The sequence below is a fragment of the Chiloscyllium plagiosum genome, chromosome 16, assembly GCF_004010195.1.
Source record: "Chiloscyllium plagiosum isolate BGI_BamShark_2017 chromosome 16, ASM401019v2, whole genome shotgun sequence".
Classification (NCBI taxonomy): domain Eukaryota; kingdom Metazoa; phylum Chordata; class Chondrichthyes; order Orectolobiformes; family Hemiscylliidae; genus Chiloscyllium; species Chiloscyllium plagiosum.
This window is the reverse complement of record NC_057725.1, coordinates 40,597,055-40,624,886: the sequence shown is the minus strand read 5'-3', so window position 1 is coordinate 40,624,886 and position 27,832 is coordinate 40,597,055. Positions and strand designations below refer to the sequence as shown.

The following is a 27,832-nucleotide window of genomic DNA, read 5'->3' as shown; positions in this document are numbered from 1 at the left end:
GCCTCATGCATGCCCAATCTTGAGTTACCAAATCTGTTTGAAATCTGTCCCATTTAGCAGTGAGACAATGCCACAAGCATATAGAGGTTATTCTCCATGTAAAGGCAGGACTTTGTCATTCTTTTGATGCTATCTTGGGATGAGGTCAAGTATGTTTTTCCCTCTTGTTAGTTCTCACCACTTGCTGCAGACCATTTTAGCACCTATGTCTTTTAAGACCTAGCCAGCTCGATCAGCTGTTCTGATACAGAGCTGAAAATGTGTTGCTGGAACAGCGCAGCAGGTCAGGCAGCATCCAGGGAACAGAGGAATCGACGTTTCGGGCATAAGCCTGAACAAGGGCTTATGCCTGAAACGTTGATTCTCCTGTTCCCTGGATGCTGCCTGACCTGCTGCACTGTTCCAGCAACACATTTTCAGCTCTGATCTCCAGCATCTGCAGACCTCACTTTCTCCTGTTCCAATACAGAGCCACTCTTAATGGTGGACATTGAAAGCCAGAGTACATTTTGTACCTTGTCACCCTCAGTGCTTCCTCTAAGTGTTGTTCACAATGGAGGACTACTTATCAGCTGATGGAGGACTGTACGTGGTAATCAACAAGAAGTTTCCTTGCCTGTGTAACATGAAACCATAGTGGAATTTGAGCCTGGCCCCAGAGCATTAGCGAAGTTTCTGGATTGATAGTCTTAATGTAATACCACTAGGCTATCACCTCCTCTTAGTCATCGAGATGTACAGCATGGAAACAGACCCTTCGGTCCAACTCGTCCATGCCAACCAGATATCCTAACCTAATCTAGTCTCATTTGCCAGCACTTGGCCTATATCCCTCTAAACGCTTCTTATTCATATACCCATCCTGACTCTTTTAGACAGTAAAGGTGTCAAGCGTTTGGGGAGAGTGCAGGAGCATGGCATTGAAAAAGAAGTTCAGTTGTGATCATATTGAGTCAGCTTGGTCTACTGTTGCTCCTATGTTTCTGTCAACCACAGGACATCACTGCAGGAGTTCCTCAGGGTAGTGTCCTTAACCCAACCATCACCAGCTGCATCAACCACAGCATCTCCTCTGTTAGAAGGCCACAAGTGGGCATACTTGCTGGTGGTAGCACAATGTTTAGTATCATTTGTGATCCAAATACTGAAGCAGTTCATGTGAAATGCAGCCTTACCTGGACAACATTCAGCCTTAGCCTGATAAGTGGCAAATATAGAAATGATAGGCAATGACCATCGTCAACAAAAGGGAATCTAACCATTGTGCATGCCCCACAATCATCATCCTGGGGCTTAACATTGATCAGTAACTGAACTAGATCAGTCACAAGAGTACTATGGTTACTTGATCAAGTAAAAGGCTCTGTACTTATGGTGGGTAACTCGCTACCTGACTCCTCAAAACCTGTCCATCTGCAAGGCATAAGTCGGATATGTGGTGGAATACTCTCCACTTATCTGGATGAGTGCAGATCCAACAATACTCAAGAAACTTCACACCATCCAGGACAAAGCAGCTCTCTTAATTGAGTCATTTTCTATCAACTGCAACTGTCATTGCCCCCATCACTACTGATGCACAGTGGCAGCAGTGTACCATCTACAAAATGCAGTGGAACAACTTTATTCTTTGCCACCTTCTAAACTAGCAACCGCTACTACCTAGAAGGATGAACAGCAAATACATGGGAACACCATTTCAGGTTCCTCTCTAAACCCCACACTTTGTTAACTTGGAATAATATTGCCATTTCTTCACCGATGTTGGGTCAAAATTCTGGAGCTTACTTTCTGTCAGCATTATACATGTACCTACACTGTATGGACTACAGTGGTTCAATAATGCAGTCCACCATCACCATTTCAATGATAGTTAGGAATGGGCAATGAATACTGGTCTAGCCAACAATGACAAATGCTGACAGAAAGAAAACTTAAGAATTTTGACCCAACATTCATGAAGAAATGGCAATGTTATTCCAAGTTAAGACAGTGTGGGGTTTAGAGAGGAACCTGAAATGATGGTGTTCCCATATATTTACTGTTCGTCCTTCCAGGCAGTAGCAGTCACTAGTTTAGCCCAGAGGGATTTTAAAATAAAGAAGTGGGGTGGTAGAGAGTGGAAAAAGTACAAACATTTAATGTCTATCATACGGTGGTCTCCCCAGTACAGAGCTGGCTGCAATGTGAGCAGAGAATAGAGCATGCTAACTTGAAATATATACATGTGCATTTATGTTGCACTTGGAAGGACTGTGTGTACTTGGAAGGAGTGGTGAGAGGCAGGTTTTTCCTCATGGAAAATAGCTGTTATAGGAGAGGGCTTTTGAAGGTGATTGAAGAATGGTGCAGGGTGTGAAAGAGAGAGCTCTGAAATTTTGAAACTACGATATTTGATGCCTGTGTTTGATGGTGACTTCATGCTGGAGATGGTATAAATGGCTGAGAAGGAACTGTGGACAAGTGACCAATTATTGTTAACAAAGGCTTTCTGTTTGCCACCCACTCCGTGTTTGGTCCTTCGGTAGCTTGGGGCTGAAGTGAGAAATGAGGATTTGGGTGTGGTATTAGTGAATAAAAGCCAGAATCATAGAATACCGACAGTGTGGAAACAGGCCATTCAACCATTGAGTCCACACTGATGCACCAAAGAACATCTCACAAAGACCTATACCCTCCCCATACCCTATAACCCTGTATTTCCCATGGCTAAAGCACCTAGCCTGCACATCCCTGAATGCTATGGGAAATTTATCATGGCCAATATACCTAATCATGAAATCTCTGGGAGGAAACTGGAGCACTTGGAGGAAATGTGTGCAGACATGTGGAGAACGTACAAACTCCATACAGACAGTCACCCAAGTGGCTGCCCAGCTGAAGGAAAACATCAAGTTTTGTACTATACTTAAGGAATGGCATTGGCAATGACATCAGGCTTCCTGCAGATGGCAAAGTTCTCCCTTGCAGTCTTCAGGACGATTTAAAACACCAGTTTTTTTGATTTGCCAGGAAAACTAGAGGTAATACTGTCTGAAGATATAAGTAGACAGTGGTAGTTGAGGTACTAGCACAACACTGGGGTTTAGAGGAAATGTCAGAGGGTCTGGGGAGTGAAACATTTTACTCTGTGATATTCAGTTACAGTTCAAGCAGCTTGATCTAAGGGCAAGAGGAAGAAACTAGAGATGTAAATCAGATTAGATTAGATTAGATTCCCCACAATGTGGAAACAGGCCCTTCTGCCCAACATTCGTGAACTAGAATTGTAATTATTAATGCTGGTGATAGATTGTAAGACTATAAAATACAGGAGCAGAATTAGGTATTCAGCACAACGAGTCTGCTCCACATTCAGTTGAGGCTGATATGTTTCTTAATCCCATTAAAGATGGTCTTTGATAAGGTGCCACACAGGAGGCTACTGAGTAAGGTAAGGGTCCATGGTGTTGGAGGCGAGTTGCTAGCATGGATAGAAGCCTGACTGTCAGGCAGAAAGCAGACAATGGGGATAAAAGGGTACTTCTCAGGATGGCAGCTGGTGATGTGGTGTTCCGCAAATCTCATTTTTGGGACGACAATGTTTCACTTTATACATAGATGAAGGAAGTGAGGGCATTCTGGCTAAATTTGCAGATGATACAAAGTTAGATAGAGGGACAGGTCACATTGAGGAGTTGGTGGTGGTGGTTGTGGTTGTGGTGGGGGGGGGAAAACGTGGTGGCTGCAGAAGGATTTGGACAGGTTAGAAGAGTGGTCAAAGTAGTGGTAGATGGAGTACAGTGTGGAAAAGTGTGAGGTCATGCACTTTGGTAGGAAGAATAGAGGCATGGACTATTTTCTAAATGGGGAGGAAATTCAACAGACTGAAGTGCAAAGAGACTTGCGAGTTCTAGTCCAGGATTCTGTCAAGGTAAACTTGCAGGTTGAGTGAGTAGTTAGGAAAACAGGTCAATGTTGGCATTTATTTTGAGAGGACTTGAATAGAAAAGCAAGGATGTATATCTGAGGCTCTATATGGCTCTGGTCAGACAACATTTGTAGTATTGTGCACAGTTTTGGGCCCCATATCTCAGGAAGGATGTACCGGCTGTGGATCATGTTTAGAGGAGGTTCATGAGAATGATCCCAGGAATGAAAGGCTTAACATATGAGGAACGTTTGAGGACTGTAGGTGTATGCTTGATGGAGCTTTGAAGGATGAGAGGGGATCTAATTGAAACAGAGAATACTGAAAGGTCTGGACAGAGTGGATGTTGGGAAGATGTTTCCATTGGCAGGAGAGACTAGGACCTGAGGGCACAGCTTTAGAGTAAAGGGAGGACCTTTTAGAATGGAGATAAGGAGAAACGTCTTCAGCCAGAGAGTGGTGAATCTATGGGATTCATTGCCACAGACCACTGTGGAGGCCAGGTCATTGAATATATTTAAGACAGAGATAGATAGGTTCTTGATTATCAATGGGGTCAGTGTTTATGGGGAGAAAGCAGGAGAATGTGGTTGAGAAATTTATCAGCCATGATTAATGGTGGAACAGACTCAATGGGCTGAATGGCCTAATTTCTGCTCCTATGTCTCATAGTCAATGATAACTGATGAGTACAAGCTGATCCATAAAACGTTTTCATGTCACCTCTATAAATTCAAAGGGATCAAAATTAGGAGAGTAAAATGAAATCAAGTAACCAAAATAAAGAATGGATAGCTGGAAATACCCTCAGTCATGTCCTCAGACCAGAAAGGAAGGTACTGTAAGTGGAGGTAAAGAATTGGACAAGGTGAGACATGTTCATTCACAATGTTTCGAGTTGTGAGGGATATCATGGGACTAGTTGGAGCTCTCAAGAGTTCAAAAAGGAAACTCAGTGAAAAGACCATGGATCAGATTGAAGCTTTAACTGAAGCTAAGAGACTGGGGATAAACATCACCTATGAGTTCAGGAATATTTAGGGTACATGAGAGATGTGAAGGGTTTTATTTCAAGGGAAGGCCATCTTAATAAATTAAATATTGTTGGCTGTCTTTGATTTTTTTCAGACTTGACAATTCCTGTTAATAATTTGGGGGGGAGATGATATCTTGTAAATTGGTAAATTGAGAATAGAGATGTCACTGGGATTTTTGTTTTTAAAAAAAAACTAAACCAGTATCAGAAGATGCAATTGGCATTACAGAGACATTCAGATTGTTGTTAGCTCTTAAACTCTTTGAAGTCTATGTTCAGCTTGTTAACAAGGAAGTGCTAATTTACAGTAATCATCTTCCATTGGTCTTCATTGGAAATTGTATAACTTTATTACATTACCAATCGTTAACTTTGAGGATTTCAAGAATAACGAAGCTTGATTTCTGGCTGTTAGCCCAGTGAGGTATGACAGTGCAAAATGGTTGGATAAAGTTTAAATGAACAAACACTGTATATAGGAAATAAGCATAACATAGCAAGTGAAGAGGGCTCTCAGAACATAAACCTGAACAATGCTGTGTGAATTCAGTGTTATTACTTGAGCTTTTCCCTGTCTCTAACTACCAATCCCGAAAAACCCACTTAGTGTTATCGAGATATACAGCACAGAAACTGATCTTTCAGTCTAACTGATCCATGCCAACCTGATATCCTAAATAAATCTAGTCCCAATCCCTAGCATTTGGCCGTTATCCCTCTAAACCCTTTCTATTCATAGCTACATCCAGGTGTTTTTAAATGTGACAATTGGCAGCCTCTACCACTTCCTCTGCAAGTTCATTCCATACACGCACCCCCCCAACATGAAAAAGTTTCCCTTCGCTCCCTTTTAAATCTTTCCCCCCTCACCTTAAACCTACACCCTCGAGTTTTAGCTCCCTCCACCCCAGGGAAAAGATCTTGTCTATTTATCCTATCTATGCCCCTCATGATTTTATAAACATGTATGAGGTCACCCTTCACCCACTCTAAGAAAAAAAGCCCCAGCCTATTCAGACTCTCCCTATAGTTCAAACCCTCCAAACCTGGCAACATCTTTGTAAATCTTTTCTGAACTCTTTCAAGTTTCACAACATTCTACAGTGAGGAGATCAGAATTGCATACAGTATTCCAAAGGTAGCCTAACCAATGTCCTATGCAGTCACAGCATTACCTCCCAACTCCTTTACTCCTCTGACCAATAAAGGTAATACCAAATGCCTTCTTCACTTTATATTGTTAAAAGATAGAACTAGATGAGTTTAAGTCAAGTTCAAATTGCATTGTGTTTTGTATGGCTTTCAGAGAAGATTTTTGAAACAAGGTACTTGATGATTAACTGCCACCTCTTTTTAGGCTTGCCTCGGCATCATTTATACAGTGTATGTCGACAGTCTGAATGTGAACTTGGAAAATGTGATTGCCAATCTTTTTACATGTTTGGTGCCCGTTGCTGGAGGGTCTCAGGTAAGAGAAATTCTGTTATTTCTACAAAAATTTAACCTTCAGAATTAATCACCTATTCCTTTGCTTGGGCAGTCTGTTTAATTGCTTTCAAGACTTGAAGGTTCTGGAAACAGGCACAATGATACTTCAGTATGCACTAATGATGTGCACCATTATTAAGCAGTACACAGTCCAGGATGTAATGGGACAAATTATGCCCTTCTTTGTACTGGTCTTTGATTTTCTCAGACATTTGCTACACTCTGTAGATAGCCCCACCTAAATTATTGAAAGCTATTCTGGTCACTCAGCTGATCCATTTAGTCAATGGTGACTGCCTGTTTCTAGGATTCATGCGATTATTTATGCTTTAGACAATTAGGATGATGAGTAATTGGATAAGCGACTGGCATTGATGTAATGTCTGACCTTGTACAAAGCCATGAAATCTCATTCCTGAAATCTGAAAATATTTCTCTATTCCTTTTAATAATTCTATCCGCTTTGCTTAGCAGTTTTAAGAACCTAAGAATAAAAGAAATAAAAGCAGGAGAATAGTTTGTCATTTAGGATGCTTATGGTTAATCTACCTCAGTTACATCTTCCAGTACTATCCCTGTTGGCTTCAATTTCCTTACTATCTAAACATCTGTCCATCACGGGCAGAGGCAGGCCATTCAGCCTGCTTAGAGTCTGCTCCCCTGTTCAATGATATGATAATCCTTAACTCCAGAAGAGACTCCTCCGCTTCTTCAAAAATGTAACACCTTATTCTGAAATTATGCTGTCTGGTCCCAGACTCTCAAACCAGGGGAGCAACATTTTCAATGTACCCTGTCAAATCCCTAAAAATCTTGAATGTTTCAAAGGGGTCACTTGTCTTCTAAGCACCAATGAGTATAGGCGCAACCTATTCAACCTGTCTTCATAAGATTGTCATTCCATACCCAGAATTTGCCGAGTGAAGCTTCTCTGGACTGCGTTCAAATCCAGTATATCTTTCCCTAGACAGGGCAGAAAACTATTCAGTCTTTCAGTGTGGTCTGAGTGGTGCTTTGTATAGTTTTAACAAAATTTCATTATTTTTCTGTTGCATTTCCTTTGAAATAAATTACTTTCCTTATTTAATCATTGAAATTGGATGCTCGCTTTTTGAGGTATATGCGTGAGGATTGCCAAAGCTCGCTCTCCTTTAGCTTTCTGCATTCTTTCTCCATTTTAAAGAATATTTAGCTCCTGGTTCTTCTTGCCATTGTGCATAGATTAGATTAGATTCCCTACAGTGTGGAAACAGACCCTTCGACCCAACCAGTCCACACCAACCCTCCTAAAAGTAACCCACCCAGACCCATTTCCCTCTGACTAATGCACCTAACACTGTGGGAAATTTACCAAGGCCAATTGCACATTTTTGTAACTGTGGGAGAAAACCGGAGCACCCGGAGGAAACGCACGCAGACACTGGGAGAATGTGCAAACTCAACACAGACAGTCGCCCGAGGCTGGAATCGAACCTGGGACTCTGGTGCTGTGAGGCAGCCTTACATTTCTGCTGTGTTATGTCCCATCTGCCATGTTTTGTCCACTTGCTTGAATATCTATACCCTTGTGTATACTCTGTCATCCTCACCACTTGCTTGCCCGTGTATTTTTGTTCCACTTACAAACTTAACTGTGGTACATATATTTAACTCATTTAAATCATTAAAATATTGTAAATAACTGTGGCTGTGGTACTGATGCCTGCAACAGTCCACTAGTTTCAGGTTGCTATCCTGAAAACTGTCACACCCCCATCTCAACTCTGTCTTCTGTTAGTTAGCCTCCTCAATCCATGCTAATATACTACCTCCAACACCATGGCTTCTTCATCTTCCTCCTGTGTGGTACCTTATCAAGTTGCCTTCTGCAAATCCAAATATATCACAACCACTGCTTCTCCTTTATTTATCCTGTTTGTTACCTTATCAAGGAATTCTAATAAATTTGTTGGCCATGATTTCCCCTTCAAGAGGCCATACTGACTCTACTGTCAGTGGACGGCACAGTGGCTAGCACTGCTGCCTTACAGCGCCAGAGACCCGAGTTCAATTCCCGCCTCAGGCGACTGACTGTGTGGAGTTTGCACATTAAAAAAAATCTATTTGATCATCGTTTGTCTTTTGAAAAGCTCTGCTGTTATAATAGGATGTGTAACATTTTGAGGAGAAAGTGAGGTCTGCAGATGCTGGAGATCAGACCTGGAAATGTGTTGCTGGAAAAGCGCAGCAGGTCAGGCAGCATCCAGGGAACAGGAGAATCGACGTTTCGGGCATAAGCCCTTCTTCAGGAATCCTGTAACATGTGTAACATTTTCCCAATAACAGATGTTAAGCTAACTGGCCTATAATTGGCTGATTCCCGGTACTCTGAGACTGGTCCAGAATCTTGGGATTCTTGAAAGGTTACTTCCCAGTGCATCAATTATCTCTGTAGCTACTTCCTTTAGTATCCTCGGATGCATCCCACCAGGTCCAGGTGTTTATAGGTCATTAGCTCCATCAGTTTCCAATGTTAGTTATTATATTTGTTTCCTCTCCTTTTGCTACTTAATTATTTTGTAAACTTAGAATGCTATCAGTGACTTGCACTGTGAAGACTGATGGAAAGTGTTTATTCAACTCTGCTCCCTCTGTTACTTCCCAAGCCTCATTCTCAAAGTGTTCACTCTGGCTTCTCTCCTCTTCCTGTGTATATTTAAAGAAGTTGCTGTCTGTGTTGACATTACTGTAAGTTTACCATTAAAGTTTATCGTCTCCGTCTTTAGTTTTTAAGATAATCTTTTGTTGGTTTTCCATCTCCCTGAATATTTAGTTCCCAACTTTGATCACCTTGCGACTATGTCTCCGTAAAGGCAATAAGATCATGCCCATTTACCTATATTTAAGCAGTTAATGCATGTTTTTGTGTCAAGTATGATATACGTTTAAGTAAAGAGCCACTAATTTTGCCTGCATATCATTTTACCTCCTTTGACCCTATTTACTGCTGCTTTTCTAGGTTTGTACACTCCATTCTTGTCCCAGTCTGGGCATTGTTATTCAAACAGCTGCCCAGTAATGTTACCAAATGTTGTTGCTTTGTCAGTCTGTATTCCCCATTCCTCAGTCCACTACCATTAAGCCCCAAACAGTTAAAGCCCTTTACAGGCCTAGTTATTTGATTTTTCATGACACTGGTATCAGTGGACTTCAAGTAAAACCCATCCCATTTGAAAAGCTCCTTTATATGCCAATACTGTTAACCATTCCAGCCACACCAATCTTTTGAGTCACATATTTAACTCTTGACTGTATTCATCCTTTGCCAGTTTTCTTTGCTCCAGTAGTAATAGAGATTATTACCTTCGAGATCTGCTTTTTAATTTCTGTGTCCATTTCTGCTTGAATAAACTTTGACAGAGCATTTGTAGTAAAAAAAAAAGTCTGAAGGTTCATAATCCTGTCAGTGAAGAATTCTATCCCAAGTGGCCAACAACATATTCAAAGTTCTAATCTCCTCAGGCAGAACACTGACTTTCCCAATAATACCCTGCAAAACACGGAAAAGCTTATGTTTTAATGAGTGATTTTAATGACTTAAGTCAATGGGTTTCAAGACTCATCTGTCTCTGTGTTAGAAAGGTGAAATTGTTGTAATGGCAGATACACTCAAATGCAACAAGATCTGGACAATAACTAGGCTTGGGCTGATAAGTGCCACGTAACATTCACACCATACAAATGCCAAGCTATGACCATCACCTTGACATTCAATGGTGTTACCATAACTGAATCCCCTACTATAAACATCCTGGGGGTTATCATCAACTGGAAACTCACCTGGACTCAAAATTTTTTCTAATCCAGCTGTGTTCAATGTAGGGATGTATGGCCAGAAGAAAATGAAATTTTTAAAAATTGACAATGGTTCATTGGGAAAGAAGTTGGAGGCGATGAAAATTGGAGCAAGGCAAATTAGCCAAATTGTTGCTGACATCTTTGACTGGAGACCTATAGTACACGCCCGGCAATGTGGTTGCTCCTCTTTGGTTTATAAGTTCTACCTGTACGGCTCATTTAAGGGCCCTTCTAAAATATCATCTCATCTTACTGCTGTAAGAAATTCCCTGATCAACATTACGACTCATTCTCTTTTACCTCTTTCCCTGTCTTCCAGAAGACCGTATATCCTGGTTGAGCTGCTATACAGCATCCCTCTCAACCATATCTCAGTGACAGCGATTACACTACATTTCAGTGTGTTAATTTGCGCCCTCAATACGACTTCTTGCATTAAAATATGTACCATCCAACCCTCCCTAACTCCTTTGTGCCTTAACTGACCTATATTTCCTATGCTTTCTTGACTCACTTGCAGTCTCTGGTAGTTCTGGCTGTGCATCTACCCCTGCTAAACTGTTTCTCTGAATCCACAACTTGCCAAGTTAGTTTAAACTCTCCCTTACAACACTAACAAGCATTCCCTCAAGAATGCTGGTCTCATTCCAGTTCGAGAGCAACCTATCCACCTTGTCTAGATCCCAATGTCCCAGAAGTCTTAAGCCCTGTTTCCTACTCCATCTCTCCAGTCACACATTCATTTGGACTAATTTCTTAGACTCATTAGCACCTAGCAATAGAAGTAATCCAGAGATTACTGTCTTTGAGGTTCTATTTCTCAACCGATGTCCTACTTCCTAAGTTCTGGTCTCAGAACCTCATCCGTTTTTCTATTATTGGTACCAATATGAACCGTTTATCTCTGTTTGTTTGTCTTCCCCCGGCAGGAAGCCATGCAGGGACATTCCTGGCTCCGGGGTGGTTATATACCTTTCTGGAATTTCTTTTGCAACTGGACCAATGCCTGTCTGTTCGCCTTACAATTGAATGCCCCACTACCATACCCCTGCCATTCTTCCTCCTCCCCTCTTGTGCAGCTGACCCACTCACAAGGTGATGAAGTTATCTCCCATCACAGTCATCTTCCCCAACAGCATCCAAAACTTTAAATATGTTAGAAAGGGGGATAGCCAAATGAGAGACCTTGACACTGCCTGATGGTCATCTATATTATCTCTACCTGTGTGACCACCTTGTGCTATCCGCAGCATCTGTTCAATATGGATGCAGGATACAGTTCAAGAAACTTGCATTAATGACATAGCATAAAAATTGACTAGCATTGTAGAGGGCTTTTTGAGATAATTTTATAGAAATATAGGTACCAAGAGAAAACAGGGAGAATAAACAACGTTTGGAGGGGAATGGGGAAGGCACATTGAACTAGAGTATAGATTAATTCAGAATTTGTAAGGATTATATGTGTGGCAAATATGCAACAGTCTAAGTAGATTTGGAATGTATGTTTATATTGTATATATTTTAAGTAAAGTTACTGAGCTGCAGACAAGTTGCCAAACTATGATGTAGTAGCAATAACAGAGACTTGGCTCAAAAAAATGGGAAGATTGGGAACTTAATATTCTTAGTTATAAGGTATTCCAGAAAGAGAGCAAAAGAGAAGAAAGAATGGTGGCATTATTTTTCAAATAAATTGTAGCACTGGAAATCAAGTAAATAATTGAATGGTCAAAGCCAGAATATATTTGGTTGAAATTAAGGATGAAGCACCTCCATTGATGGCTACTACGTAGTGAGAGCCAGTAGCCCAAGTGGGGTCACAGTTGAAAATTTCGGATTATGAGGTCTAAAATCACAATGACCTACTCTCCTCCTCCTGATACTCCAGTTCTTGTTAAGAGGTTGAAAACATTTTCAAGCTTTGAAATGATATTATGGTGAAAAAGAATTTAGGACACATTGCTGTAGACCACCAAATAATAGGAACACGATGGAGAAATGTGTTGGGTAAGCTAATGGAGCTAAAGGTAGTCACGTCTCCTGGCCCTGATGGAATGCATGCCAAAGTACTAAAAGAGATGGTGGGGGAAATAGGAAATCCCCCAGTGGTAAGTTACAAAGATTTGCTGTGGCAGTTCCAGCAGATTTGACAGCAGCAAATGTGACATCACTGTTTAAAAAAAGGAGATGGATCAAGGACATGCCTGTTAGTCTAACTTCTGTATTGGGAAAAATGCTTGAATGTATCATCAAGGAAGAAATAGCAAGACATCTGGATAGAAATTGTCCCACTGGGTAAATGCAGCATGGGTTCATGAAATGTATGTCATGTTTAACAAATTTACTGGGATTCTTTGAAGACATTTTGAGCATGATGGACAACAGGGAACTGATGGATGTGGTATATCTGGATCTCCAGAAAGCATTCAACAAGGTGCCACATGAAAGGCAACTGCATAAGATAAAGGTGCACATTGTTACAGGTAATGTATTGGCAGGGATAGAAGATTCGTTAACTAACAGAAAGTGTAGAGTGAGGATAAATATTTTTCTGGTTGGTGATCAGTGGTTAGTGATGTTCCTCAGGGATCAGTGTTGGGAGCACAATTGTTTATAATTTATATAGATGATTTGGAGTTGGGGACCAAATGTAGTGCGTCAAAGATCAGAAATGACATTAAAATGAGTGGTGGAGCAAAGTGCGCAGAGGACACTAAGTCTGCACAGGAGTTTGGATAGATTACGTTGGTGGGCAAGGGTCTGGCAGATGGAATACAATGTTGGTAAATGTAGGTAGGAATAACTGTAAAATTCACTATTGTTTAAATGGTGAGAAATTGCAACATGCTGTTGTGCAGAGGAACCTGAATATCCTTGTGCATGAATCATTACAAAGTTGGTTTGCAGGAGCAACAGGCGACTAAAAAGGCAAATGGAATATTGCCCTTTATTACTAGAGGGATTGAGTTTGAAAGCAGGGAGGTTATGTTGTAGCAGCATAGGGTGCTGGTAAGGCCACAACTGGAGTACTGTGTACAGTTCTAGCCTCCTTACATGAGAATGGCTGTACTGGCACTAAAGAGGGTGCAGGGGAGTTTCACTCAGTTGATTTCAAAATTAAGAGGAGAGATTGAGTAGACTGGGATTATACTCATTGAAATTTCGAAGAATGAGGGGGATCTTACAGAAACACACAATACAGAGAATAGATAAGAAAGAAGCAGGGAGGTTGTCCTCTTGTGGATGAAACTGAAACGAGGGGACGTAGCCTCAAAATAAGGGGGAATAGGTTTAGGACTGAGGAGGAACTTCAATCTGTGGAATTCCCTGCCCATTGAAGCAGTTGAAGCTGCCTCATTGAATGTTATTAAGGCAAAGATAGATGTTTGAGCAGTAAAAGAATTAACGGGTATGGTGTGTGAGTGGGTAAGTGAAGCTGAGTCCATGAAAAGATCAGCCATGATCTTGTTGAATGGCAGAGCAGGCTCAAGGGGCCAGATGGCCTACTCCTGTTCCTTGTTCTTATTTTCTTATGAAATAGATTTGCAGGAAATTTACAGGAAGATCAAAAAATTATTAAGAATTGTGATAATGAGGTCTTCAGTAATCCTGGCTATAGATTGCAGTGGTAACTGGAAATCAAAAGGAAGAAAGAATTCCTGAAATGTATGCAAAGAGGACTCATTTAATCTATGTATTTCCACCTCATTAACAGAGGGAGCAGTGTTAAACAGAGTTCTCGGGAATGAATTGGGACATTTGACAGTGTTTCAATAGGGACCACCTAGAGAACAGTAATCATGGGAAATGATTATATGAATTGGAAAGTTTAGAGGGACATGGGACTAGTGCTGACAATTGGGACTAGATTAATTTAGGATACCTGGTCTGCATGGAGGAGTTGGACAGAAGGGTCAGTTTCTGTGCTGCACATCTGTGACTGTAATTGAGCATAAAATGGCATGATAAGAAATGATATCACCAAACCCAAGGAAACCCAAACATTTAAATAGAAAGCAGGCTACACTACCAGTGCGTCATTCAGAGGCTCACTGAAGATGTTACCTAGAATGGTGATGAAACATCTGAAAACGAACCTTCCAGTTCAGCGAGCAAATCTACATCCAGAACCTCAACCTGAGCTACCGATCTTCTCAAAACTCACTATCACCAATGGGTGCAATATGCTAAAATTGGCCCGAAAATGGGAAACCAGTGCCAGAGCGCCATCCGTGAGCAGCGGTACTTCCTGCACGAATGTCTAAGGAAACAGGTATTACCTAAATGTTTTAAATACAAACCACCCCTTAACACCCCACTAGTCAAAAGAATAGCAGAGCAAAACGGCCGCAGAATACTTAGAGAAATTATTAATAATGCCCACAACACACACTATAAAATACAACCTGGAAGTTTTGCGCCAAAAATCTTTACACACTAATGCAACAGACCATGAATGGACAGAGTACAACAAGCCATAGATATTAGACAGAGACAAAGACAGAAAATAAAAAAAAACTAGACCTGCAGATAAAACTAGACAAGCACACACAAAGTAACAACACTGACAACACAGAAGCACGGATAAAAAACATATCTGACCGACCCTTAACAGACACTGAAAAAGCCGTCTTAATAAGATGATTAAATTACAACTTCCAGGATGCAGACAAGAAAGATTTCTTAGCAGCATTACAAACAACACTGAAAGACAACCAACTTATAGAAGAAACCCAGCAAGCCATCAGACAGGCAGTCACACCAACATTAAGCAGGAAAAAGGAAGGAAACACACTCAATACACAAGAAAGGAAAGCACTAAAAAGACTGTAAAAAAGATGAAAACATTGTTATCCTACCTGCAGACAAAGAACACTTGACAGTCATCTTAAATCAAAGTGACTACATTGAGAAAGTAAATGCACTACTTAGAGATACCAACACTTACCAACGAGTGGCGATAGACCCAACTCCACAACTCGAGAACAGAATCACAGCCCTACTCGGAATAACCTCAGAAATCTGGAGATATAAATAAGACCGACTTCCAAAAGATAAAACCAGATGGATCCACGCTTCTACGGATTACCCAAAATTCACAAACCAGGAGCCCCCCTCAGACCCATAGTCTTGGTATTTGTAACACCAACTTACAGAATGGCCAATGCGCTGCACCAAAGACTAAAACCCTTCAAAGAAGACTCGCGCTACTCCATCCATTCCACCCAAGAATTCCTGAAGACCATTAAAGACACCAAGATAGAAGAGGATGAAATAATGCTCTCCTTTGATATATCAGCCCTGTTCACATCCATCAACCTCAACCTAGCCAAGGAAACACTGACTATATTATTAGAAGAACCAATGACGCATACAACAAACACCACCAACTTCATCAGCAAAGACAAGATCGTCAAGCTTGTGGACCTACGCCTTACCACCCACTTCACCTTCAACAACAAAATCTACAGACAAACCAATGGAACACCCATGGGAACTCTGACATCAGGGCTCTTAGCAGAGGCAGTAATGCAGAGACTCTAACAAACAGCTTTGCCAACAATCCAACCCAAACTTTGGGTCCACTATGTGGATGACATCTTTGTCATCACTAAACAAAATAAATTAGAGGAAACCTTCAAGTCCATCAATTATACCCTTACTGGCATAAAACTCACTAAAGAGGAGAAAAACAACAATAAATTGCCATTCCTAGATATCGCAGTAGAATGAACAGCCAATGGGGAACTTCAAAGCAGCGTCTGCAGGAAAGCAACACGTACATACCAAATACTGAACTACAGAAGCAATCATCCCAACACCCAGAAGCGAAGCTGCATCAGAATATTGCTTCACTGAGCCACCACACACTGCAGCACAGAGGAACTAGGAAGAGCAGACGAAAATCACCTGTACAGTGTATTCAAAAAGAACGGGTACCCAATGAACCAATTTCTGAGCAACAAACCCAAACAAGCAGACAAAACACATCCAGAAACCTTAGCCACTCTCCCCTACATCAAAGACATCTCAGAAATGACTGCCGGACTACTCAGATCCCTTGGCATCATGGTAGCCCACAAACCCACCAACACGCTAAAACAGCAGCTAATGAACTTGAAAGACCTATACAGACAACAAGCAAAACTAATGTCATTTACAAAATACCTTGCAAGAACTGTGACAGACAGAAAACTAGCCACCAGGATACATGAACATCAACTAGCCACAAAACGACATGATCCACTTTCACTGGTATCCTTACAAATGGATGAGGAAGGACACCACTTTGACTGGGACAACACATCCATCCTAGGACAAGCCAAACAGAGACATGCACAAGAATGCAATGCAAAAACATGTGGGGCTGATTAGGGAACAGAAAGATTCTCTCGGTCGGGAGAAGGGATTAATAGGTGCTAAACAAATTTGTAGTGTTCATCTGTTTTCACTGAATATAATGTTGCAAATGCAGCATTAAAGAAAAAAGTAGTGGCCATGTTGGTGAGAATAAGATTGAAGAGGAGTGCTTTAAAGATTGGTAGTCCCCATTTTTAACAAAAAAAGGGTCCTGGTCTGTGTGTATTGAACCTTGGGTAACTTTCTGAAGTCTGGAAGTTCTTGAATATCAAAACTACAGTATGTGCTGTGAAAGAAAACCATATCATTGTTAATTGACTGTTGTCAAATAGGAGAAGGACTAGGCCTTCTCAAGCTTGGCCCGTCATTCAGTAAGATTGTCGCATACACCCTGGGAGTTTTCAAATCATCGGTCATTCCAACTTCTGAACTCTGATATTTCAAAAACCTATCTTTAAATGCTTTCATTGATCTGGCCTCCACAACTTTGAGGTACAGAATTCCAGATATTCATGATGAGAAGGAATACCTGTACATCTCAGTTTTAAATTCTGAAAATTTTACTCCCAATTTGAGGAACCCCCCACTCCCCCAATGGAAACATGTTCTCATCTACCAAAAGAAATAATGCTGGAAAATCTCAGCAGGTCTGGCAGCATCTGTAAGGAGAGAAAAGAGCTGACGTTTCGAGTCTAACTGAACTCAATGCCATTTTCTTAGAAACATAATTGCACAGATGATGATCTAGGTTTATTAACTTCACCATCTAGTGTACAGAGAGTTGCAGGATGATGATAATAATAGAGTTGTTTGCTGATCATTGCAGCTAATCCTTATCAATTGGTCTACAACAGATCTAGATGTGAGGTAATGAAATCTCACACTGTCAAAATGTTTTGGAAACTTGCTACCCACTACCTCCCACAACTATGCCCTCTACATACCCTGCCACATGTAGTCTCTCACCCCCCTCACCCTCCCTTAACTCGCATAATCTCCTGCATGCATGCCCATTCCCGCTCGCTTTCAACCACTCACTCGCTCGCTCGTGCTCTGTCATGCTCTCTCTCTATCCCACACAATCTCAACTTATCTCCCATACAGAGATCTGCTCACTCCTCCTCCTGCCAGCACATACCCTAGTTGAATAGTCGGGGCAAAGTAAAATATGCCATGGTGTTCACTTTCAGGTCTGTTTAGAATCTGAAAACTACCGATAGTAATCACCTCTGAGTTTTCTCTTTTCCAGGCCCAATTCACTAATATGGAGATGAAGTACTGGAGCTGCAAGAAATTCAACTAATAATAATCGCTGGAAGTGCTCAGCAGGTCAAGCAACATTTGTTTCTTTTCCCACATATGTTAGCTGACCCACTGAGTACTCATAAAGCATTTTTTGTTTTATGCCCAATTTACTAATCACTAATCATGATTTAATCTTCCCAACAGCTACTGCAATATCAATTTGTACTGCAGCCACCAACTATTCACAACATACTATCCAACAGTTTATAAAGGAGCAGGATTCAATATTGAACTTTTAATACCTCCTATCATCTGATTTATTTTGCTTGTTCCCTGCCTCTCGTGTTGTAAGTTATTGTTAATCAGGATGTCTTCCCTCATAAACAGATTTCGTCCTTTGAATTTAATGTATAAACCCTCTCAGAAATAGTATTAATTCTTATCACTGTGTTATCTGTTCATGGGCAATACTGAACTTATGTTGTTCAATCAACTACTTTTTGGTTATTTTAATTGAGTAAGAATATTAATTTCATGTAATACATTTTCCTTAAGAAACTGTTTTCGTTGGGAGCTGGAGATAGACAATTGATACAAACGCCGTTATATGATGGTCTTCCTGTGACGAGCACAAGTGTAGCTCTTCTTTTTCAACAACTAGGTAGGTTTGGATTATCCATGCATTTCCTGATTCTATTTTTATAATTACTCCAGTGTATAGCTGATTACCTAAATTATTACATGTGTGTGATTAGCTCGAGCCATACCTTTTATAATGTTGTGATGCCCATTGGTGCCACCAATGTAAGAGAAATTAGATTTACATTTCTAGTTAATAGCTGAATGCATGATAGGATTCCACGGTTAAAAAAACTCCATTGTAAACGTGCCTTCTCTGATTCTTGATTTTCTAATTTTCAACACCATTTTTAAAATAAATTTTATGATGCTAGTTTTATTCAGCTTTTCGGTAGGCTTTCGATTTGGTGCATCAAATTGATTTTATTTACGTTGCAAAAGTTTGCACTCGTACAGACATTTGAAGAAATGCTTAATGATTACATTTTTTATGGTGAGCTAAGACCATTCGTGGTACTTAATTTATATTATTGTCAAGTCAGGCAAGAAACAAAAAACTGACAATTTATTTTTGTTTTCAAGTTGCTGTTTACCCACTTGTCTTTGTCTCTCCCTACCTTGCTCACTCCCTTCACATCTTCGCATATTTTGGTCCCCTCTGGTTCTTTTGCCCTTCAGTCCGCTCTCCACCCTTGCTGACCATGCATGGTCCACAGCATTCACATTGTGCTTGTAGTCAATGCCTCTGCTCATAGTCATGTCCACCCTCTGTCTTCTCCATCCATCGCAACTCTTTCCTTAGCATATCCTATCTGTGTCCTCGCTGTGCTCTCCTTTTGTGTCATAAACATCTATGTTTGTACCGTTATCAGTTTTAAGCTTTAAATGACTTACCACATCTTGAAAATTATGAACAGACTTGGTGATTTGAGCAGATCTCACTGAAGGTTGTTTTTTTTTTAAACAGTGTTAAGTTCAAGCTAATGTTGAAGACTTGTCTGGGTCAGGAAAAGAAATCGATTTTTATGTTTACAAGATGTCAAGTTATAAAATATTTCAGAAGGGGAGGGATAAAACATGTTTGTTACTTGCTGATTTTCTAATCATTTGGGACATCTTCATATGATTCAACAAGGGAAGAAGACACGAGCAGGAGTAGTTTATACAGCCCCCCCAAAAAGTAACTAGTTGATAGGACAGAGAACAAATCTTGAGATAATGAAAGCTTGTAAGAAAGGGCAGTTGATTAATCATGTATGAGTTCAATCCTCCTGTAGATTGGCAACATCAAATAAGTAGAGGTAGCCATAAGGAAGACTTCAGAATGTATTTGAGACTGTTTCCTTGAACAGTATGTTGTGGATCCAATCAGGGATCAGGCTATTTTGGATTTGGTAATATCCAACTAGGCAGTTATAGTAAATAATCTCAATAAAAGATCTCCTCAGAAAGTGACCATAACATTGTCGGGTTTGATTTGACTTATTATTGACACGTGTACTGAGATACAATGAAAAGTATTGTTTTGTATGCTAACCAGATAAATCATATCCTAATGACCTTATGTAATAGAATGGATCGCAGAATATAACATTACAGCTAGAGTGAAGATGCAGAGAAAGATGAACCATAACATGAGCGGTCCATTCATACAGCTGGTAACAGTGGGGAAGAAGCTAATCTTAAATCTGGTCATAATTGTTTTCAAACTTCTGTCCAAGGGCAGAGTGTGGAAGAGAGTATAATGGGGTGATATCATTCACTGAATTGAATTATCTCTAAGTGCTGTGATACCACGTCCCTAACAATGGATTTTCCATGTAAATAATGTTAACGGTCTTAAAGTGCTTTCTGGACACCGCATTTTAGGAAAGATGTAAAACATTGCAGAGAGTGCAAAAGAGTTCAGGAATAACATTCCAGGGATGAGAAACCTCAGTCATTATGTCTTTTTGGAAAGATTGGGACTGTTTACCTTAGAGAGAAGAAGTTAAGAGCTGATCTCATGGATATTTTCAAAATCACAATCAGTTTGGTTAGAGTAGATGAGAAGGAATTGTTCCATCTTGTATGAGAATCGAGAACCAGAGGGTACAGACTGGTGTTTAGCAAACGAAACAAGTGTGAAATGTAAAAAATGTTTTCGCACAGTGATTAGTTAGGCTCTGGAATGCATTGTTTGGAAGTGTGGTTGGAAGCAGTTTCAAGTGAGGGTATTAGATTATTATTCTAATAGAATTTGCAGGATTACAGGGCAAAGGCAGGAGATTGATATTACACCAAAATAGTCAGCTGGTGCAGACATACTCAGCTGAATTTCCTCCTTCTGCATGTAAAGACTCTATGATTATTCTCTCTTTGTCCCTCAGCTGTCAGATTGTCATTTCAAGAAAACTGGCTTATTCATATCTTTTCCAGAAGCACATCCAACCTCTTTACCTGATGTGAACTTTATGATTTAAATCCCTCAGCAACATGGTTGACTCTTAATTGTGCTTTGAAATGGTTTATTAAGCCATACAATTGTATGCAAACTTTGAATAGTTGAAGACACACTCCCAACATCTTAGGAATGGGTAATAAACGCAGCCTTGCATTTTAGGAGTGCACGTAAGTTTAGCAAATGGACTGCATAAGAGTTTAGGGATGCGGCATTTCTGTTGTCCATTTGGTCATTTGCAAACCTACATTACACTTAATATGGATGTAAGTTTTTTCGCTGAGCTGTAAGGTTTGTTTTCAAACCTTTCGTCACCATGCATCAGTGAGCTTCTGGTGAAGTACTGGTGTTAATGACCTTTCTATTTAAGTATTTAGTTTTCCTAGGCTTGGTGATGTAATTTCCTGTTCTTTTTCTCAGTGGTAAATGGGGTCCAAGTTGATGTGTTTGTTGATAAAGTTCCGGTTGGAATGCCATGCTTATAGGAATTCTTGTACATGTCTCTGTTTTGGCTTGTCCTTAGATGGACGTGTTGTCCCAGTCTGAGTGGTGTCCTTCCTCATCTATATGTAAAGATGCTAGTGAGAGTGGGTCATGTCTTTTTGTGGCTAGTTGATATTCGTTTATCCTGGTGGCTAGTTTTCTGCCTGTTTGTCCAATGTGTGTTTGTTACAGTTCTTACACGGTATTTTGTAAATGACATGAGTTTTGCCTGCTGTCTGTATAAGAACTTCCAAATTTCTTAGTTGCTGTTTTAGTGTGTTGGTGAGTTTGTTGGCTACCATGATGCCAAGGGGTCTGAGTAGTCTGGCAGTCATTTCCGAGATGTCTTTGATGTAAGGGAGAGTAGCTAGGGTTTCTGGATGTGTTTTGTTTGCTTGTTTGGGTTTGTTGCTCAGAAATCGGCGGACTGTGTTCATTGAGTACCTGTTCTTTTTGAATACACTGTATAGGTGATTTTCTTCTGCTCTTCCTAGTTTCTCGTGCTGATATGTGGTGGCTCATTGAAATAATGTTTTCATGCAGCTTCATTTGTGGGTGTTGGGATGATTGCTTCTGCGGTTCAATATTTGGTCCCTATGTGTCGTTTTCCTGTGAGCGCTAGTTTGAAGCTCCCATTGGCTGTTTGCTCTACTGTGACATCTAGGAATGCCAGTTTGTTGTTGTTCTCCTCCTCTTTAGTGCATTCTATGCTAGTAAGGATATTATTGATCGTCTTGAAGGTTTCCTCTAATTTTTTTTGTTTAGTTATGACAAAGGTGTCATCCACGTAGCAGACTCAAAGTTTGGGTTGGATGGTTGGCAGTAATGCAGAGACTCGAACAGACTGCTCTGCCAACCATCCAACCCAAAAGAAGCTTTTTCCTGCAATTTTACATGGTAAGTTGCAAAGTGTCTTTATATTTGACCTGAAACATACACTATGGCACAGTGGTTAGCACTGCTGCCTCACAGCGCCAGAAACCCGGGTTCAATTCCCGCCTCAGGCAACTGTCTGTGTGGAGTTTGCACATTCTCCCCGTGTCTGTTTGGGTTTTTTCCGGATGCTCCGGTTTCTTCCCACAGTCCAAAAAATGTGCAGGTTAGATGAATTGGCCATGCTAAATTGCCCGTAGTGTTAGGTGAAGGGGTAAATGTAGGGGAATGGGTCTGGGTGGGTTGCTCTTCGGAGAGTCGGTGTGGATTTGTTGTGCCGAAGGGCCTGTTTCCACACTGTCAGTAATCTAATCATCATTTGATGTAAATTTGTGATAAGTGTGAACTGTACGGCAGACATATTCATTACTTAGACTCAGTGATTAATGAAATGTTTAAATGTCCTTCAATAATCAGCAAAGAGAGAAACATACTGAGCTTAATTAATATTGAAAAGAACCCAATTTTAAAGTACTATAAAGCAAGCTCAGGAGAAGTTGACTCGAGTCATACAGATTTGATGTCTTACAAGTTTTTTGCAGTTCAGCCCAATAAATCATAATAAAAATGCCAGTTACACTTCATGAAGTAGTACTATGAAGAAACAAGTAAGTTATTTATAGTGTCTTGTTCCAGTATTGCTATTTCTAATTTTCTGCTGAATTCACAGACTTTTTTTGGAAGAAATAGTTTTAGCTTTGAAAAGCAACAATTTTATGGGAGTCATAAAGAAAAGGAAGTACTAGTATTTAAACAGTACTCACTAACCTCACTATGTACAAAAAGGTCTTTATAATCAATTAGTTAGTATTGAAGTACAGACATTATAAGTTAATAATTTTGATGATAAAGGCAATAGATCAGAAATATTCAGAAAAACAATTATCAACAGGTTTTTAAACCAGACTTGCACCAACATGTCAAATAATTTGTAACAATTTTAAAATTCAGAACAATATATTGTTCTGAAATTTGCTTATAATTGTGGCGTGACAGAAGCTTCGGCTTTCTTAGAAACTTTATATTTAGATGGCTTAAGCATTTTTACAGTTGAATTTTTCTACATATGATTTTCCTTGTTGCTTAGATCACTTCTGAATTGCAACTGTCAAAATCAGACTCGTGCAGAAATCCAGAGAATTTGAAATCAGTGTCTGGTGGTGTTTGGCAACATTGATTTTTAAAAAAAAAATCCCAGGCTGTGACTTGTGCCATATTTATTATATATTTGAAATCATTTGCATGGCATTGAAAAATTGTATTAAAATAGCAAAACTTACCAACTGCATTTAATGAAGTATCTTGTGAGTCATATGCATAAATGGTGCTTTGGTTGTTTAAAACTTCAATTTTCATGACATCAAGAAGGTAAAGAGAGCTGAAAGAAACAAGGTAATATATATTTTATGCTTTCCAGGTGCCCCAATAATGCAGAATTCTGTTATTGTTCACTAATGTTTATGCTTCAGTATATGCTAATTATATTTTCTGGAAGTTTAAGTGTAAAGTATCGTGTAAATCTTGAATTCTAAAATGTGCCTGTGCGTCATTGCCATCTGCTGGTTTATAAATGCATTGCAATGAAAAAAATGATTGATTCAAAATAAACTAAATCATGGTGAAGCTTTCACACTGCGTGAAGTGAACATCAAAGTGGAAATTCCCATATGAATTCTAGTACAAATTCCAAAGACAAGTGAGCAGGTTCATTTTTGGCATTGTTGACGAAGAAAACAATGATACCTATGGGAATTCAGATGGTCACGGACATAGACTCATAGAGATGTACAGCATGGAAACAGATCCTTTGGTCCAACACGTCCATGCTGACCAGATATCCCAACCCAATCTAGTCCTACCTGCCAACACCCAGCCCATATCCTCCAAACCCTTCCTATTCATAGACTCATCCAAATGCCTCTTAAATATTGCAATTGTACCAGCCTCCACCACTTCCTCTGGCAGCTCATTCCATACACATACCACCCTCTGCGTGAAAAAGTTGCCCCGTAGGTCTCTTTTACATCTTTCCCCTCTCACCCTAAACCTATGCCCTCTAGTTCTGGACTCTCCCACCCCAGGGAAGAGACTTTGTCTATCCTATCCATGCCCCTCATGATTTTATAAATCTCTATAAGGTCACCCATCAGCCTCCGATGCTCTAGGGAAAACAGCCCTAGCCTATTCAGCCTCTCCCTATAACTCAAATCCTCCAACCCTGGCAACATCCTTGTAAATCTTCTCGAAACCCTTTCACGTTTGCAACATCTTTTCAAGGAGACCAGAATTTCATGCAATGAAAGGGAGAACTTAGTCATAGAGATGTACAGCATGAAACAGACTCTTTGGTCCAAACCTTTTTGACCAGGTATCCTAAATAAGTCGAGACCCCTTTGGCAGCATTTGGCCCACATTGCTTTAAACACTTCCTCTTCGCAAATATATCCTAGATACCTTTTAAAAGTTGTAATTGTACCAGCTTCCACCACTTCCTCTGGCAGATCCTTCCATACAAGCACCACCCTCTGCATGAAAGATTTGCCCCTTCAATCCCCTTTAAATCTTTCCCCTCTCACCGTAAGCCTGTACCGTCTAGCGTCGGGACCCCCCCCCTCCCAAACTCAACCAGGCAGACCTTGTCTGTATACCCTATCCATGCCCCTCATGAATGTATAAACCTCTGTAAGGTCACCCCTCAGTCCCCGAAGCTCCAGGGAAAATAGCCACAGTCTGTTCAGCCTCTCGCTATGACTTAAGCCCTCCAACCCTAACAACATCCTTGTAAATCTTCTCTGAACCCTGTCAAGTTCCACAACATCCTCCCAGTAGCAGGGAGACCAGAATTGCGCCCTATATTCCAATAGTGGGCTAACCAATGTCCTGCACAGTTTGCAGATGACACCAAAATAGGAGGTGTCGTGGACAGCGAACTAAGTTACCTCAGAGTATGTAGAGATCTTGATCTTTTGGGCCACTGGACCGAGGTGTGACAGATGAAGTTTAATTTAGATAAATGCTCAGGTGCTGCGTTTTGGAAAGGCAAATCAGGGCAGAACACATACAGTTAATGGTAAGGTCCTGGGGAGTGTTGCTGAACAAAGAGACCTTGGAGTCAAGGACCTTTGAATCCTTGAAAGTGGAGTCACTGGTCAATAGGAGAGCAAAGAAGATGCTTGCGTTTATTGGTCAAAGCATTGAGTATCGGAATTGGGAGGTCATGTTGCAGCTGTACAGGACGCTGGTTAGGCCAGTCTTAGAAAATTTGTAGCCAAAAAGGAGATTAAGTTGTGAACGTAACAAGTGAATTAACATAGGTGAGAGATGTCTTGGCACACAACAATGCCTTTGTTGCCTGGATTCAGTATGAGAAGAATTTGTTCCAAGCAATGAATTATAAACTTAAGTTTAAAAAAAACTTTTGACAAGATGGTGAAAACTTGAGCTGAAAGTCAGCTTTTCTTTTATTTATTGCTAAAAGGCTGAATATGGTCCTTCCTTTGGATCAGATTTTTTTCTAACATTATAAAACCAGAATTTACTCCACAGTATGTAATCAGAGTAGTGCAAATTTTACCTTCAGATTGGAGTCGTGCAGGCAAGGATGAGAGCTAATCCTGTCTGACCTTGCCAATGTGAGACCAAGGTTATTGTAATGACCATACCTCATCGGCATAAACCTAAGCAGTTTCCTATAATAAATTGGCAGGAGGTGAGAAATGGTGAGTAAGAAACCATTTTAACGTTAACATTTTGAGTCCAGTGATGCTCCTTCCGAACTTGGCCAATCTTCTATGCATGCTGATATACAATCTCTAACATCATGGACGGTAATCTTACTAAGTAGGCTAATTTATGGCATCTTACTAAATGCCTTCTATAAATCCAAATATATATCTATATCTGCTCTTATGTCATATGTTGGTTTGTTTGCATCATTGCCCAACTTGTTAAAGTTAGAGTTCCTCCATTTAAATATTTTTTAACCTTTGACTGTGTCCTGTCCATTTCCCTAATAGTTCTGAACCTAAAACAAAGGTACATCCATTAATGAACTGTGCCAGAATCCACAGACCCTTGCTCCCATTGCCCTGAACTGCTCAAAATGCCTGATGCCCCATCAAGTGGGTTATGTTATATATCACAGTGGGCACATCTTCAGCCTGACTTTTAAATGAATCCTTTCCTTTCAATTCCCTTATGCAACTAACTAATTGATGTACAGCATTCTTAGCCTCTGACCTGCTCCAGTAACTACAGTATTTTTATGTAGCGGTGAGAATAGGAGACTGAAACTTGAAGTGAAGGCTTTCAAAAAAGAGAACTGTAACATCAGAATGCAGACTGTTGTCTTTCTAGGTATTATCTCAGAATTACAGAGGGTGTGCAGGTTCTGGATTATGTGAGTTATGAAATCTTTTTTCCTTTGAATGAAAGGCATAGGTGGGGATTTCTGGAAGCTGGCGGTGGAGAAAGAAAATTGACAAATTAGTGGAGAGAAACCTGTTGTTAATGGAATGCTCTGAGATATTTGTGTCATCGATAGTCACAGGTGAGGTGCTGGAAGATTGGAGGTTGGCAAACGTGGTGCCACTGTTTCAGAAGGGTGGTAAGGACAACCCAGGGAACTATAGACCAGTGAGCCTGACGTCAGTGGTAGCCAAGTTGTTGGAGGGAATCCTGAGAGACAGGATGTACATGTATTTGGAAAGGCAAGGACTGATTATGGATAGTCAATATGGCTTTGTGTGTTGGAAATCATGTCTCACAAACTTGATTGAGTTTTTTGAAGAAGTAACAAAGAGGATTGATGAGGGCAGAGCAGTAGATGAGATCTATATGGACTTCATTAAGGCTTTCGACAAGGTTCCCATGGGAGACAGATTAGCAAGGTTGGATCTCATGGAATACAGGGAGAACTAGCCATTTGGATGCAGAACTGTCTCAAAGGTAGAAGACCGAGGGTGGTGGTGGAGGGTTGTTTTTCAGACTGGAGGCCTGTGACCAGGGAGTGCCAAAAGTCGTCTACTTTTTGTCATTTACATAAATGATTTGAATGCGAGCATAAGAGGTACAGTTAGTAAGTTTGCAGATGGAGGTGTAGTGGACAGCGAAGAGGGTTACCTCAGATTACAACAGGATCTGGACCAGATGGGCCAGTGGGCTGAGAATTGGCAGATGGAGTTTAGTTCAGATAAATGCGAGGTGCTGCATTTTGGGAAAGCAAATCTTAGCAGGACTTATATACTTAACGGTAAGATCCTAGGGAAAAAGAGACTTTAGAATGCACGTTCATAGCTCCTTGAAAGTGGAGTCGCAGGTAGATGGGATAGTGAAGAAGGCATTTGGTATGCTTTCCGTTATTGGTCAGAGTACTGAGTACAGGAGTTGGAAGGTCACATTGCGGCTGTACAGAACGTTGGTTAGGCCACTGTTGGAATATTGCGTGCAATTCTGGTGTCCTTCCTATTGGAAAGATGTTGTGAAACTTGAAAGGGTTCAGAAAAGATTTACAAGATGT

At 40.5% G+C, this 27,832-nt stretch overlaps 1 protein-coding gene across 3 annotated transcripts in view; it reads left to right on the top strand.

Annotated features, from left to right (window-relative positions):
• sbf2 (SET binding factor 2) overlaps positions 1-27,832 on the top strand; it is a 582,458-nt gene that overhangs the window by 271,264 nt on the left and 283,362 nt on the right. For all 3 annotated transcript variants that reach the window (XM_043705903.1, XM_043705905.1, XM_043705904.1), the window contains exons 5-6: positions 6,304-6,414; positions 18,435-18,540. In XM_043705903.1, the coding sequence (XP_043561838.1) occupies positions 6,304-6,414; positions 18,435-18,540 (217 nt within the window). The remainder of the gene's footprint in view (positions 1-6,303; positions 6,415-18,434; positions 18,541-27,832) is intronic.